This window comes from Euwallacea similis, chromosome 30 (genome assembly GCF_039881205.1).
Source record: "Euwallacea similis isolate ESF13 chromosome 30, ESF131.1, whole genome shotgun sequence".
NCBI lineage: Eukaryota > Metazoa > Arthropoda > Insecta > Coleoptera > Curculionidae > Euwallacea > Euwallacea similis.
Window position 1 is genome coordinate 1,219,203 of NC_089638.1, and position 14,499 is coordinate 1,233,701.

The 14,499-nt window shown below is 33.0% G+C and overlaps 1 protein-coding gene across 1 annotated transcript; it reads left to right on the forward strand.

Moving 5' to 3' along the window:
• Positions 1-1,324: 1,324 nt before the first annotated feature.
• On the forward strand, positions 1,325-14,088 carry LOC136417835 (atypical protein kinase C-like). The gene is made up of 13 exons (XM_066403669.1): positions 1,325-1,419; positions 2,861-3,137; positions 3,868-4,130; positions 5,279-5,329; positions 8,335-8,420; positions 8,974-9,235; positions 10,099-10,271; positions 10,331-10,518; positions 10,754-11,034; positions 11,331-11,460; positions 12,024-12,162; positions 13,010-13,125; positions 13,612-14,088. The coding sequence occupies exons 2-13, from the start codon at positions 2,881-2,883 to the stop codon at positions 13,697-13,699; spliced, it is 2,034 nt and encodes a 677-aa protein (XP_066259766.1). The 5' UTR covers positions 1,325-1,419; positions 2,861-2,880; the 3' UTR covers positions 13,700-14,088.
• The last annotated feature ends 411 nt before the right edge of the window (positions 14,089-14,499 follow it).

A 14,499-nucleotide genomic window follows, 5' to 3' on the forward strand; every position in this document is an offset into this window, starting at 1 on the left:
AACTTGAAAATGGTGAAAAACACTGGTCATCGTCAAACGTTATGGGGACGCCACCAACAGTTTAGCTTTCCCAGATAAGTCGATTCTTGCCAAAAAGGGCCCAGGGATATTTTGAACGAAATTACCTCCTTAACTCAAAAGAACAGTATATGGGGAGCTAAATTTACATCGAACTTTACATATCTTATTCTTTATATTCTTAGATCAAATTGAGCTAGACATTACAGAAGACACTTCAAGATGAGAGAATTACAAGTTTAGAACGGCTAGCGAATTCCCTGAATTTGAATCCTAATGAAAACGTCAGAAATTTTGTTTCCAATGCTTTGAGCGATATGGCCGTCTTACTCGTTCTTGTTGTGTAATATATTAGTATCGCACGCTAATATTTACTTGAAATTACAGAAAACAAAGTTATCGCATATGTGCTTGTAGAAGTACTATACTTAACGCTTGCGGAAATGTTTTTACCCTACTCGGTTGCTGACCGCAGAACTGCAATCAGCACGCAGTAAAATATCATTTTCAGCACTTGACAGGTAAATAATCTCTGTTGTTTCAGGATTTCGGCACAAAGACAGAACAAAGAAGTACGTTGAAAATCGAGTGCGGCGAAGACACTTTCGCATGTGTTACTATAATATTATTTATTTATTTACTCCACTCGTGTCAGTCAGGCTACTACTTCACATTTCATGACTTGAAGACTGCGGGGCTTAAGATTTTGATACGTGAAGCGGACTTTGGTCATCAATCGAGTGGTTAAGCCACTTTAGCGCAGACTCATCGGAAAAAAAATACCGCACACGTTAAAGTTCTACTTTTAGAGTACAAATGCGTGCAGTAAAGCCACGTTATACCAGACTCGTAAGAAAATAATTAAGACGGGTTTCCTACTATGCTACATGCGTAGATGCTTTAAGACTTTAAACTGTAATTCTTCGAACATTTCATAATATTTGGATATTTCTCTTTTAATTTATTTATAGGTAAAATCTAATTTCAGTACTAAAAAATTCAAATGCCTTGCCAAAACAGAGCAGAACTCTTCCATAGCCATTTCCATAGCTATTGATCGCCGACTCTGACTTATCTTGTTTTACTCTCCATTGTTGCCTGATATCCCTTCTTGTAAGGCAATTACAGGATTCAGGTCTATAGAGATATGGCTTTCTCATAAATAAATGCTGAAAAATTATTTGTTGTAAATTTTTATCTGCAATTTTTCCTCTGCTAATTTTCAACCGACTCAATAGTAAACTGATTTATCCCTTATATATTTTTTCTAGTAATTTTGCAGCTATCGAGCTTTATTACGATTGCAACACCGCGTACGTCACATCTAGTTGTGTATGTCGCTATGTGGGAAGTAAGATTCTATAATTTGTGATCGTAACTTTGAGGGTCTGCATTGGTCCAGTATGTATTGATATCTGTAGATATTTATTACAAATACATATTGTGCATGTTTCTCTAAAAAATATAATTTGAACATTACATAAGATATTGCAAAACTGCTCGAATCTTGCACAAAGCAAACGAGCCTAACGCCCGTTTTTAAATGTCGATGGCAGAGGTTTACCCTCTAGAATATGATATTTTGCGTTACTCACCGTGAATTTTTTTAATCGTTGTCATTCAATTATTCAGAACCAAAAGGGAAAATTAATTTTATGCATGAGTATTGTTCGATTGAAATTCTGAAACTCATTAAACTGAACTTAATAACATGAACATATACTTGTAGCTCATAAATAATGTTATTTGAGAAACCGATAAGTAATGAAATGTGTTATTCAATATCCATATTACTTTTTTTTTTAATTTTTGTATTATTGATTTACGAGATATCCCAGTTATTAACGTATTAGCATATTATGTTGATGCTTAGAATATTTCAAACGTGCTTTTTCTAGTTACTTTGCTTTAGAATCCACCCGTTTCATATATAAAAGTGTCCTACATCAAATACCTGGAGGAAGTGACTTGAAACTCAAATGAAGCTTGGCAAATATCGAAAATTTCAAAAAAAATCTCTTCAACATGCTATCAATTTCCAGTAAACTTTCAAAACTCTGGAGAAAAACTCCAAAGATCCTAACAAATCTCAGAAAAATTTCCTAGAATCTTTTTAAAATAACTTGAATATAACAAGTAAGGTACATAAAAGGGATTTAGTAAGCTCCAAAAACACATGAAAATTAAATAAATCTTTTGCATGCAATTGCCAAGAAATTTCGCTGGAAAATACCTATAAAAATATCTATAAATTCCCTTGAAGAATCAATCTCAAAAAATATATTGACTATTCTTGAAAACTTTGGAAATTGAAAACATGTCTCTTAAATTGTGATTGAAATTCTTGAAAAATTGTAACTTAAAATATATAAAAAATGAATTAAAATATCGATTTCAAAAAAATCTCCGACAATCTCTTGAATATCTTGCAGAAAATTGAATTATTTAAAAAAACTCCCCTTAAAAAAATGAATTTGACTATTGGTATGTTGGTTTTTGAAAACTGATGGTGAACTAAAAGCCTTAAAAGCGGTGTATTTCAATTTTTTCTTAAGTGTTTGTAGCTCCCATATATCTATTATTCGACATTTTACGCAAAAGGTTTTGTTATTTATATTTTTCAAAATTCTAATTTCTCGCAGGAAGAACTTTTTTTAACCATTCAGTTTTATTATTCTTCCGTGGAAAACAAGTTTATTTCTCTATCGTTATACGCTCAACCTGTAGGATATAGAAGTACACTGAAATCGAGAGTCTTTCAATATCATTTTTGCGTCGGTAACTCTCGTAGAAAAACTCAATTGTATGTGCAATTTTTCACTTTAACCTATTCATATTATAGGCGCCTTTATATTGTGAATCATGGCTTGGGGATATTGGAACGCCACTCCTGCTGCTGATCGAGGACGAAGTCCTAGAAGGAACAAGGAATTCAGTCAAGAGACACCAAGCGGTGGTTCCTCACAGCAACGGCACAATAATCACGTCCAGAACCCCATAGAAATTCTTGAGGAGCCTGTACCATTGCCCCAAGAAACCTGCCCATCTTCGGTTTCTCATAATTCCACCACACAGATATGCGAAGGTGATTTTGATGCCGAACACCATCCATTGTCTAGGTACGGATAAGAGAACTAAATAAGTAACTATAATCGATGTATTTTATTTCGTTTTATGAAAACAGTTAATGGTATGAAAAATATTCAAGAGATCTTTTTTTCATAGAAATATGAAGCATTCGGGAATTTTTTTTTAACCATTGGCATATAATATTTTTCGTTTAAAATGTTCAGGGTCCTACCAATGGTAAAAACCACAGGTAAAATTTAAAACATTGCCTTCTCCTTAAAAGATGTGTCTACACCGATTTTTCGCTTCCCAATTTTCATAAAAATATTTAATACCTGAACGGACTTATTAAGAAAACCTAAAAAAATAATAATTGTTTGTTGCATTGTATTTCAGACAGAAAACGAAACGGATCCATGTTCATATAAATTTTATTTCTTATTTCGCTCACAGGAACCTACAGCAAGCATTAACAGATTTATTCTGAAACTTCTTATACTCGTATAAGGAAGAGACGGATTCAAATTTCACAAAATTGCAATTCGCAAGAATAAAGAACTTATGATGGTCTTTTCATAATAGTTTTGTTAAAATTTCTCAAAAACCTGAATATTTACTAACATGATATTCTACAATTTTCCCCGTGTAACCGGTTTTATAACTCGTATAGTTACCGAGATCCCAAGACATGGAAGGCAAATTTGGGAACACTGTATACATTGTTTGGATCTTAATGGTTAACTTGACGGATTAAACAATCGATATAATTGTTTTTTCCAGAAGACCAAGTCTAGATCTGAATCTCATGATCGGGTCGCAAACTGTCATTTTATGCCCAGCTCATATCGAGCGGCAGAAAAGTGGCACTTTATCCGCTGGAAATACGCTTACAAGAGTAGGAAGCAGGCACACCGCAGTGGAGTATGCGGTTCCTCATAACTTTGAGCATCACTATCATGCATGTTTGGATTTCCATCAGGATCACATGTCTTTGTCAGATGATGATAGCAGTTCAGAGCCTGGATATGACTGTATACGAACCGGTGAGTACGTAGAAAGAAGAAACACTTCTGCTAAACAATTTGTAATAATATTTTTCCACCTCCATGGATAATATCTACGGTTCTGTTTCTTCACGATTAATCTTACAGTAATAGTTAGACCTATAACGGTACTCACAATATCTGCATCAGTCTTCATGAATCCAACGGCACATGAAATTAGAGATGTTAATTGCCACCCGCCACTCCTGAACATTAAAATTAATTCGCAGAGATAGCTCCTTATCAGGAAATATAGGTGTAACGAAAAGATATCAGGTTATCACTTTAGTTTGTTGTTTGATGTTCGCTATATGTTGTTGAAAACAAATATTTTGTGAACGTGCAATGGAATAAAATGTAATTAAAATGGATCGGAGGCCCTGGATCTTTCGATTTTTTGACTTTCTGGGAGATGCAGCGTTGATTTATGTCGCTCCTGTGACCACCACGGGGGTAAACCTTAGCCCTATGACTAATACTGATAAAGGTACGATATTATTCAAGCACATGTACTAAGTAATTTTTAAAATTCTATAAGTTTCAAATCTTGCCTGGTTAGCAAGGAAATTAATATTAATATACTAACAGTTTTCTAATGTTTTTAAGTACCATCAGGTTTGAATACGGTCTGGCGGATCGTATAAATAGCATTCTCCGGGTAAACGTTATAATTTTCTGTCCATCACTGATAACTGAAATTAGTCACTATATTATCGATTAAGTATTGTTCGTTGAAGTAGAGAGTTGCCACATTAGGAATACATTATGTAGGAGGAGATAGTTGACTACACAACCTTTGTGCTTCTAAGGCTCCGATATAATTTATTATACCCCTAAAAAACGAATATTACAAATTTTTCCTTTTACTGAAATCTTAAGAAGAAACTTTTAACCGTGGTACTCAGAAGCGGCCTTGTGTAAAAAGGCACAATTTGGAGGTGAAATTTGTATTTATCTATGCCGCTATTAAAATTATCGCTTTATTAAACGGACGATTAGTTCATTTGAATCCATTCAAAAGATGCCACTGGAACGTCGAAATTATTTATTTCTATTTATTTTAACAAAAACAAATTTTAAACAACAAAATGATAGACATTGATATGAACCAAAATATTTATTATTAGGCTTTGGCGTTTTTTTTACAGTGTTCCCTAATCCTCCTGCACAAGGACCTGGATCTGGAGAAGCAGACGACAGTAAGTACCATTAAGACTCTACATGTGTCACAATATTTTAACGAATATAGTAATAAATACATAATAAAAACATACTAAATAAATACAGACTGTTTCATCTAAGCGAATATTGAAATTGGATGGAGGTAATTGGTTAAATTAGGACATTTTTAGAGTTTCACCTTCTATTAAAATATCTTTTCAAAATTGAGCTAGCTATTTTTTAGTATTTAATGAAAATGCAAATTTCATGAAATTGATGCAGACTGATTTGGGGTAAATTTGATTTGATGAGTGCTGAACTTTAATATAGTTCGAACAGTTGGTCATGCCAGGTCACCGACCCTTTTAGTCAAAAGTTCGTCTCATGCCACTCTTTCTCATCTCCTAGACTATTAAAACGTCCCGGTATTAGCTAACCTTTCAAGTCAATAAATCACTCTGTAGTTCCTGGACTATTTCATCAAACATATTTCGAACGACTCATAGGACATATGACCAACAGATTGTTTGTTAAATTGTCCGAGCTAAAATTTGTCTAAGTAACTTTGATAAGATTTGACGAGAAATAGACGATTTTTTGGTACTGAAATCAAAGTTCTCTTAGGTATACTATAATAATTAATAATGAGTACATTATTCAAGTCTGATACTTTTTGACTTACAGTTAGCAAGAGAGATGGACACTTTTGTTTTGCAGAAACAGAGCATTATCATTTTAAGGTAATTTTTTTGTAGGCAGTACCGATAAAGATCTGTCTTTTCATGTTCTGGGAAACGACCGTATAGAATACCTATAGATACCCTATAATAGGTATGTCCTATTTGACCCCAGTTTTTTGCCATACATTTTTTATGGGTTTCTACCTATCGTCGATACTCCATAGCTTTCATTTCACAAAGATATTTCGGTAGGACTGTATATGTTATATTTCGAACGTATTTGCCCATAAACTTATAATTTGTTAAAGGAGGTGTTTGTGCTTTGATTGTTATGTATTTATAAAGTGTACTGTTTAGCCCATATATGTTAGATCTAAGTGTGTAAGTTATTTGTTAAATTTTTGTATTCCAAGTTTAAAAAATACGGTAAAACAATGCTGGCTAGTCCGTATGAAAGGAAATTTCCAATTATACGCATTTTAAAAAAGTGCCTTCTACTATGTACACATAGAGGCAAACAGTCAGAGAAATTAGGTAAGAGTCAATAAATTGTCATATATCTACATCCGTACGGTTCTAACGTAAAAAAATAGATGTTTTTCATAAATAATTAAATTTTAAACAAATTCTTGAACAAGGTATTGAACATTTTTTCTTGCGCTCCTGATACCAGTGTTTTCGACGATACAGGACACCCGCAAAAACACAGACATAATAAATTTACAAGCACCCTAAAAAAACTCTTAAAACAAATACAGATAGTGGATTTAGGTTATACTCTATATGAAGGCAGAAACTGCAAATGCAAACATATTGTAAAATATACCTATATAATTGATTATAAAAATTGAAGTTTACTGCGGCCCTGCTTTTGTTATCTAACCTGCACACTTTATCAGAAAAAATCGTATGAGGAACGCAAAAGAAAAAAACTAAGAACGTTATTTTTTCTAGCTTTAGCAATTTATGAGAAATATCTATTTATTCCTTACTTTTCGTCCGCACTATATGTAAATGTATTCTAACTTGCATCGTCATTCGAAAATGTGCATCTGAATGGAATTTTTGTTGATCAAAAATTTCAATTGACGACGTTGGCTGTAAACAATTTCATTCTCATTGAAATGCTTCAAGGGAAAAACTGGATTTTCATGGTATCTTGCAATTTTTTATGCGTTTATATTTATTTTTTCTGCTAAGCATTGAGATATTTTCAATAAAACGTGGGAATCAGAGGTCAAATATACGAGTTCCTGGACATTTTGGATCTCTCCTATACGCACTCTAATTGTTTTATAAAATAAAATTGCCTCACTAATTAGCGAGAAAATTTGATTTTTCCACACTTTTAGAACATCCTTTATAGACATGTTTCGATATCAAAGGTGAATGTTATTTATCCAATCTTCTAATAGTATTTTTGCTTTTTCTTAATTACTACTTACATAAAGTTGCACGTTATTTTTATGGGATACAAATGCGTCATTCGCTTGAAAACTATTATCTAAAAATATATAGGGGGTGTTTCATTTAAAGAACTCTAAGTTGCGCCATGAAATCCTGAAGAATATTTATTACATTTCCTTTAGTCCAAAAATTAATATTGTATATACTGGGGATCAAAGTTGAAATTTTGCATTAGTTTTGCGTTTAAAATTTTTCAAAAATCAGTATAGTTTAACGAGAACCACTAACTTGATGGTTTCTAACATAAGGAATTTAAATATTGTGCCAATTTGGTTGTTGTTCATAGAAAATGCTACATAGGTCACATGGTTTATGTTTTGAACTCCTATAACTTTTTTGTCAGTCAGTAGATTCCAGTTTTTATTAAATATCTGTATTACTTCAAATTTTTTAATACAAAAACGATATATCTTGTAAACATCGCCAGAACATTCTGTTTGAAACATATTAAAATAAAAAAGATTGTTTAAAATTTATTGTAACTGGCAGTGATAGGAAAAAAGGCTTTGCGCCTTAGCGTTTTCCATAAATGAATCATAAAAGTAGAGGGGAGATGATATCTTGAACTGCATTAATAGAAAAAATATTCCCATAATCTCATAATTTTTCCTAGGAACCCTAGAATGACCAAAACAAACAAAAAATTCCATTATGCCGCATAACTTTTCAAAAATTTATAAAATCTGATCTAGAAGATTATTAAACAAGTAATGTATGGATAAAAAGTAGGATTTAAAAATGTTGAAAACTGAAGGCTCCATTAAATTAAAGCTTGCAAATCTCAAAAGTAATATCTCAGATCATGTTTTTCTACCTAGCTGTAAATTGTACTGATAAAGTTTAGCCGGCTAATTATTGCTATTATCTAAAATCCTTGAGCATGATATTTTTTTCAGGGAGTATTTACAGGAGGGGAGCCCGAAGATGGCGCAAACTCTATAGAATTAATGGGCACATATTCCAGGCTAAACGTTTTAACAGAGTAAGTTAGTTCAAATGTGAAAGTATTTAATTTTTAGATAAAGGTCGGTTTTGTAGGGCTCGCTTAAATTTAACTTATATTAAAAAAAAATTTAAATGAACTAATAGACCCTGCAAAATGGACTGTACCTAATTAGTTACTCCTAATAAAATCAAATTTAACTATAATGTTATAAATAATATACTATATGTATATGTATAACATTATAGATTTACAACGATTTATTTTTAAAGATTCAGAGCAAGCTTGTTCCAACCCACGGGAAAACTGTTTTAGAACGATTGGAGGATCTTCGTGAATAATGCGTGTGGTCTGGAAGGATTTTTAAACCATTCTATAACAGTTTTCTGATAAACTCGAAAAACCTTTATCGGGCAGTTACGGTCAGATCACGGTCAAGTCAAATATTGTAACATACATTTTGTATGGTTTATTCACATTAGCGGTCCTGTTAAATGATCACTGTCTTAACGAATGTTACAACATTTGATCTAATCGTCACTAAACCATGATCGGACCATGACTTGACCGATAATGATGAATTATCTCTTAGCGAGCGTTTTGTGCTTATTGCCACGATCGAATATGGGGACTGGGCAGGCAGGGATTCAAATGCATCCAGTGCAAACTACTTGTCCACAAGAAATGTCACAAGGCTGTGAATATAATCTGTACAAATGAGCAAAACATAGACAATTTACTCTGCGATGATCGGAGCGAGGATACAATGCACATTATTGTGGACACCCCTCCAGCGAACACCAATTTGCATAGTTTTAGTCGTGAAATTAATAAGGCAGCCATAGAGCCTTCTAGTAAGTATTAAAATATCGTTAAGCCAAGTTTTTCAGAATCCTGATAACTTTGCCAGTAAGATGATTTCCCTAGAAGTGACGAAATTAGAACAGAGCATTAGTTAATTTCCGTGGAAATTATCCTGCTGTCAAAGTTGCCAGGAGTTTGAAAAACCAGGTCTAATGGTCACAATTAGTTAGTTTTTAATCACCGTCTTAAAGATAGGGAATCCCTTAAAAATCTTTCTTTTGGACAGTAGGTACCATTAATGCCATTGACATAAATGCACAAGATGGGTAAAGTTTGATTAGTATTGATTTTTCTGCCCTGAACCTACTACCCATCTGATACTGTCTTTTGTATTTTTTTCATAGGATATCCTTTTCCATAGGAATTGGATGTCGAAGGCTCGAAGTGCAAAATTTCGAAAGACAAATATTTTTTTAAGTTTCTTCATCCGATTGAACATCTAGACCAGAACCGGATTTTTATTTTGGGGGCGAAAATAATGGAGACATCCATTAGAAAAATTTGTTTAAAAAATGAAGAAAAATAAATATTGAATTATAAGGTTTTGCACTTTCACCTTCGATATAAATCATCTTATTAATCGGTAAAATATTGTGGAGTTTTAATACCCATATTGCCCGTATGCCAATAAGGCCTGGTTGTATGCTCAATTTAACTTCCCACTGAAGCTTAAGGCTCGGACTCGAAGTATATCCCATTCCCTATCTGTGTAAACATTTTAACGCAAATTTGTGTGACAATATAATTGATTATAAAGCCGACTTTAAATTATAAGCGAAGCGGACAAAAACGGAGCTTAAGGATATAGACGGGTAATATGGATAAAACTGTATCTAAACCTAACGATTTGTAGGCGAACTAATTGCCACGCAGGATTCGAATGTGATTTTAGATGACTCAGAGTTTACAGATAAGCGGCAGTATTCATTAAGCGACTTTGAGTTAATCCGAGTTATAGGGAGGGGATCTTATGCTAAAGTATTAATGGTGGAAATGAAGAGAACTAAACGGATTTATGCAATGAAGGTACCACCTTCGGGACAACCTGCACCTGTAGATTAATTTAAGAATAATTCATTTTGTAGGTTATTAAGAAAGCTCTTGTGACTGATGATGAAGATATTGACTGGGTTCAAACAGAAAAACACGTTTTTGAGACTGCATCAAACCATCCGTTCCTTGTTGGTCTACATTCCTGTTTCCAAACTCCATCGCGCTTATTCTTTGTAGTCGAGTTTATTAGGGGTGGTGACTTGATGTATCACATGCAGAGGTAAATAATTTTGAAACAGAACGCTCCTCGTTTCTTTTCTATACATTACAGGAATAGGTTAACTGTTTTCTTTTTTTAGAAAGATATTTCTATTTTACACAGGGTGATTCATATCCCGTTGTTAATGAATCATCCTGTAGAGAGTGTTTTGATTGATGAATTTTTACCTATCACAATTAGATATAACAGTAGATTCATACTATGTATTTTATTAATTTACATACTTATTTTTTAGACAACGAAAACTCCCAGAAGAACATGCGAAGTTCTACTCAGCTGAAATTTCTCTAGCTCTCAGTTTCCTTCATGGGAAAGGAATAATTTATCGCGATTTGAAATTGGACAATGTATTATTGGACCAAGAAGGACATATTAAACTCACTGACTATGGTATGTGCAAGGAGGGGATACGAATAGGCGATACCACCTCAACTTTTTGTGGCACACCCAACTATATAGCACCGGAAATACTGAGAGGAGAAGACTATGGGTTTTCGGTAGATTGGTGGGCACTAGGTAAGTTAAAAATTGAAATGTGATTCTAGAAGGTTTTTAATTAAAATCAGGAATATATTTTCCGGAAAGGCGTTTACTAGTTAAATATACACAGTACATAAATTATTATAGTGCCTGTATAAATTCCCTCCTTCCCCTTTATTGTTTGAATCCATTAATCTCTATTACTAAAATTAGACACTTTTTAAAAGCATAGAAACATGCCTGGAACATACTCTTCTAAAAATCTATAAAACACGCTATTATCGAGTAAATTTGTGCTGAACACACGTTATACTAATATAAATGTTTTTTAGGAGTGTTATTATATGAAATGTTAGCGGGAAGGTCTCCATTTGACATAGCAGGAGCTTCGGAAAATCCCGATCAAAATACTGAAGACTATTTGTTTCAAGTTATTTTGGAAAAAACTATAAGGATTCCAAGGTGAGAGAGACCTATTATTGAGATATTACATTGCTGAACAGTGAGGACGAAAAAATTGGAACAAATTCAATAAAATCTGAATCGAGCGAAGAAAAAAAATGTAGTAAAATAAAACATTTTACGTCAGGCCTGTGACAATAATGACTTCATAGAATGTATTTCTTTGTCAGAATTTGTGTATTTATCATAGAGGGTGGGAGCGCTTATATTACGATTTTTCGAAAAAAATGTTAAACATTTTGCATTCATTTCGTGAAGCCAGCTTTAAGGTTTCAACAGAAATGTAATTAGTCGCTATTTTTTAGAACTTTTCCTGACCCTGTATTATTCAGATGTGGTTCCCGCAATACTGCATTCGAATAATATAAAAATGACACGGCCTTGACAATATTATTATTAAAGATTTTTCAAAATGCGTCATTTTGACATCATGCTAATACGGAATCATTCAAATCGTGTATCAGACTTCGTCTAAAATTTTCTTCGTCCTTTAATATTCAATTTTCCATAATATTTGCACTTTCTTAATTCTATTTTATCTTTAGACTTCTATTTATTTTTAGATCCTTAAGTGTAAAGGCAGCAAGCGTTTTGAAAGGTTTCCTTAACAAGAACCCTCTGGAAAGATTGGGATGCTGCACTTCTGATCCGTTTTTGGAAATCACTAGCCACCAATTTTTCAGAAACATAGATTGGGAATTGGTTAGTATAAACAATTCTAAAATAAAGTTGACAATGTGCCACAATTTTACAAAAGACAAGATCGCTTTTTCGGGTGTATGAGTTTGCAAATATATATTAATTAGGTTTTCAACGAATAGAGAAAAACACTGTCGGAACAACATACATTTATCTCCAGTCATCATTTAGAGCAGTCTAGGCCTCAGGAGTATGGTCATCGTAATTAAAAAATCCACGGTAGTTGAATATGCTGTTTGTAAAAAAGATTGTAGTTACCTACTCACTAAAAAATGCTTCGTTTTTTGATATTCAGACAAACTTGTTCTTACTAACGAAAAAATACCCTTCTTTTTAACTTTGGCCTAGTTGTCGGAAAATGGTCATCTTTTCTTGTTTTGAAGGAGAAGTTGCCTATGTAAAGGGTATCGCCTTTTCAATGGATTTAAAGCGTTTAGGCAAAGCTATAATAGATAGATGAAATTTGACTGTATGGATCCGATTCTCAAGTAAAATTTTATGATACAGGATGTTTTTGAAAAATCTTTCTTTTGGACGTGGTGCCATAGTTTAGTTATTATAAAAGATGGAGCAAAAGTTCATAAAACACCATTTCAGACATTTTAGGTTACAATTCAGTAGCTTCTTCAAAATTTTTATGTCGATAGCAGTTTTTCAGTTTTGATATAAAGATGTGTGTTTTCAATGGAAAGGTATGTGTTTTCAATGGAATCGTTAGAAATGTTATCAATAGCTCCATTGGTCTAACTAAAAATAGGACACTTATTTCATCATCTTGGGTTTTTTAAATAATAAAATCTATTCATAATTTAAGTTCAGTAATATCAATGACAATAAGTAATATTTTCAGCTTGAGCAGAAACGTATTCCGCCACCTTATAAACCACGTCTAGATTCCGACAGAGATATGGCCAATTTTCCTCCAGAATTCACTGACGAACCTGTGCATCTTACGCCAGATGATCCGTAAGTACAACTTTTCGTAAAAATTAATTAAAATTACTATATCTGATTTATATTCAGGCCGCCATACAGTTGAATAATTTATAAACTTTGAAGATGCTTTTACAGTTAAGAAACCTTAAGATTTTTTTGTAAATCTTCAAATTTGTATTGTTTTTCATGAAAAGTCAGAGCTATAACATCAGCCAGTTTAATTGAGCTCAAATGGGCCAAAGACAGGCGAGTTACAGCATTGCCTTCGACAAATTTTCGAGATTTCTCTATAAATTCTAATATTTATGGGATTTTCAATGAGTCATGTCACAAAGTTCGAATAGGTAAACATTAGACAAAAGCTTTCGTAATGAGTGCCTGTTTTGACAATTGAAAAATTTATATGTATATATGTATACTTAGATATGGAAAAATTTTGTTACTAACAAGAAAATTTGCTTACTGTATTGCAGCCTTAAGAAATATTAATATTTATAGATTAATTTGCATTTTCAGCTCTGTGATAGACCAAATCGATCAATCGGAATTCGAAGGCTTCGAATACGTAAATCCGCTGTTAATGACTCTAGATGATTGTGTGTGACATAACGTTAACTGCGCCCTTCATCCCAAAAATATACCACCTCCACCAGTTTACCGGTACCCACTTCCCGATCTACGCCCCCCGACGCCACCCCCTTCTAATTATGAAGAGAATGAATACTTAGAAATTAAGGCTTCACCAAAGTCAATGCTTCAAAATATCTTTTGCCTTCCGTTGAATTGAAAGGCACAGGCATGACGTTCAGATGTGAGGTGATAGCTGAGTGAACCAAGTTATAGTTAATGCTAGTGTTATTTATTCGATATTAGAGTAAGTTAAAATAATTTAAAACTATTATAGATGGTTGTTAATAAGATTTAAGTAATTTAATGTTTTGGTTGTTTACTTAATAAATATGCAGGTTCCATGATTAAAGGTTTATTGCCCAACTTAAGTTTTTACTGTTTATTGCACTTAATCGGGTTCGATACCTTAGCATTGCTAACGCTATAGTTGTAAGAGGTGGAAAGCCATAACAATACATTAAAAAATAACATGTTAAAAAATAGAATCATTTTGGAGATATCCCATAAAAACTAAAAAATTAATGCTCTTATTTTATTCTTTTACGACTTTATTACTAATTATTTTTAAAAACCTTTCGCAGTTTCATAGAACGCTTTTTATCCACTTCATCAAACTCATTTTACTTCCAAGTTACGTCTGTTCGTCCCCACGAAACCATAACAACCTCCCTATTTAAAGTCTTGCATTCTATTACACTTCCTCATGTTAACATGAGCGAGCACGGTTGTAAACGTTATTCCACTTACCTTTTAAATAGGAATGCTGCTTCAAGC

Bases quoted from the DNA above. Each gene is read 5' to 3' on its own strand.
- LOC136417835 (XM_066403669.1), top strand. From the start codon at position 2,881: ATGGCTTGGGGATATTGGAACGCCACTCCTGCTGCTGATCGAGGACGA. The intron at 3,138-3,867 runs GTACGGATAAGA...TGTTTTTTCCAG, and splicing joins GAACACCATCCATTGTCTAG to AAGACCAAGTCTAGATCTGA. The intron at 10,519-10,753 runs GTAAATAATTTT...CTTATTTTTTAG, and splicing joins TTGATGTATCACATGCAGAG to ACAACGAAAACTCCCAGAAG.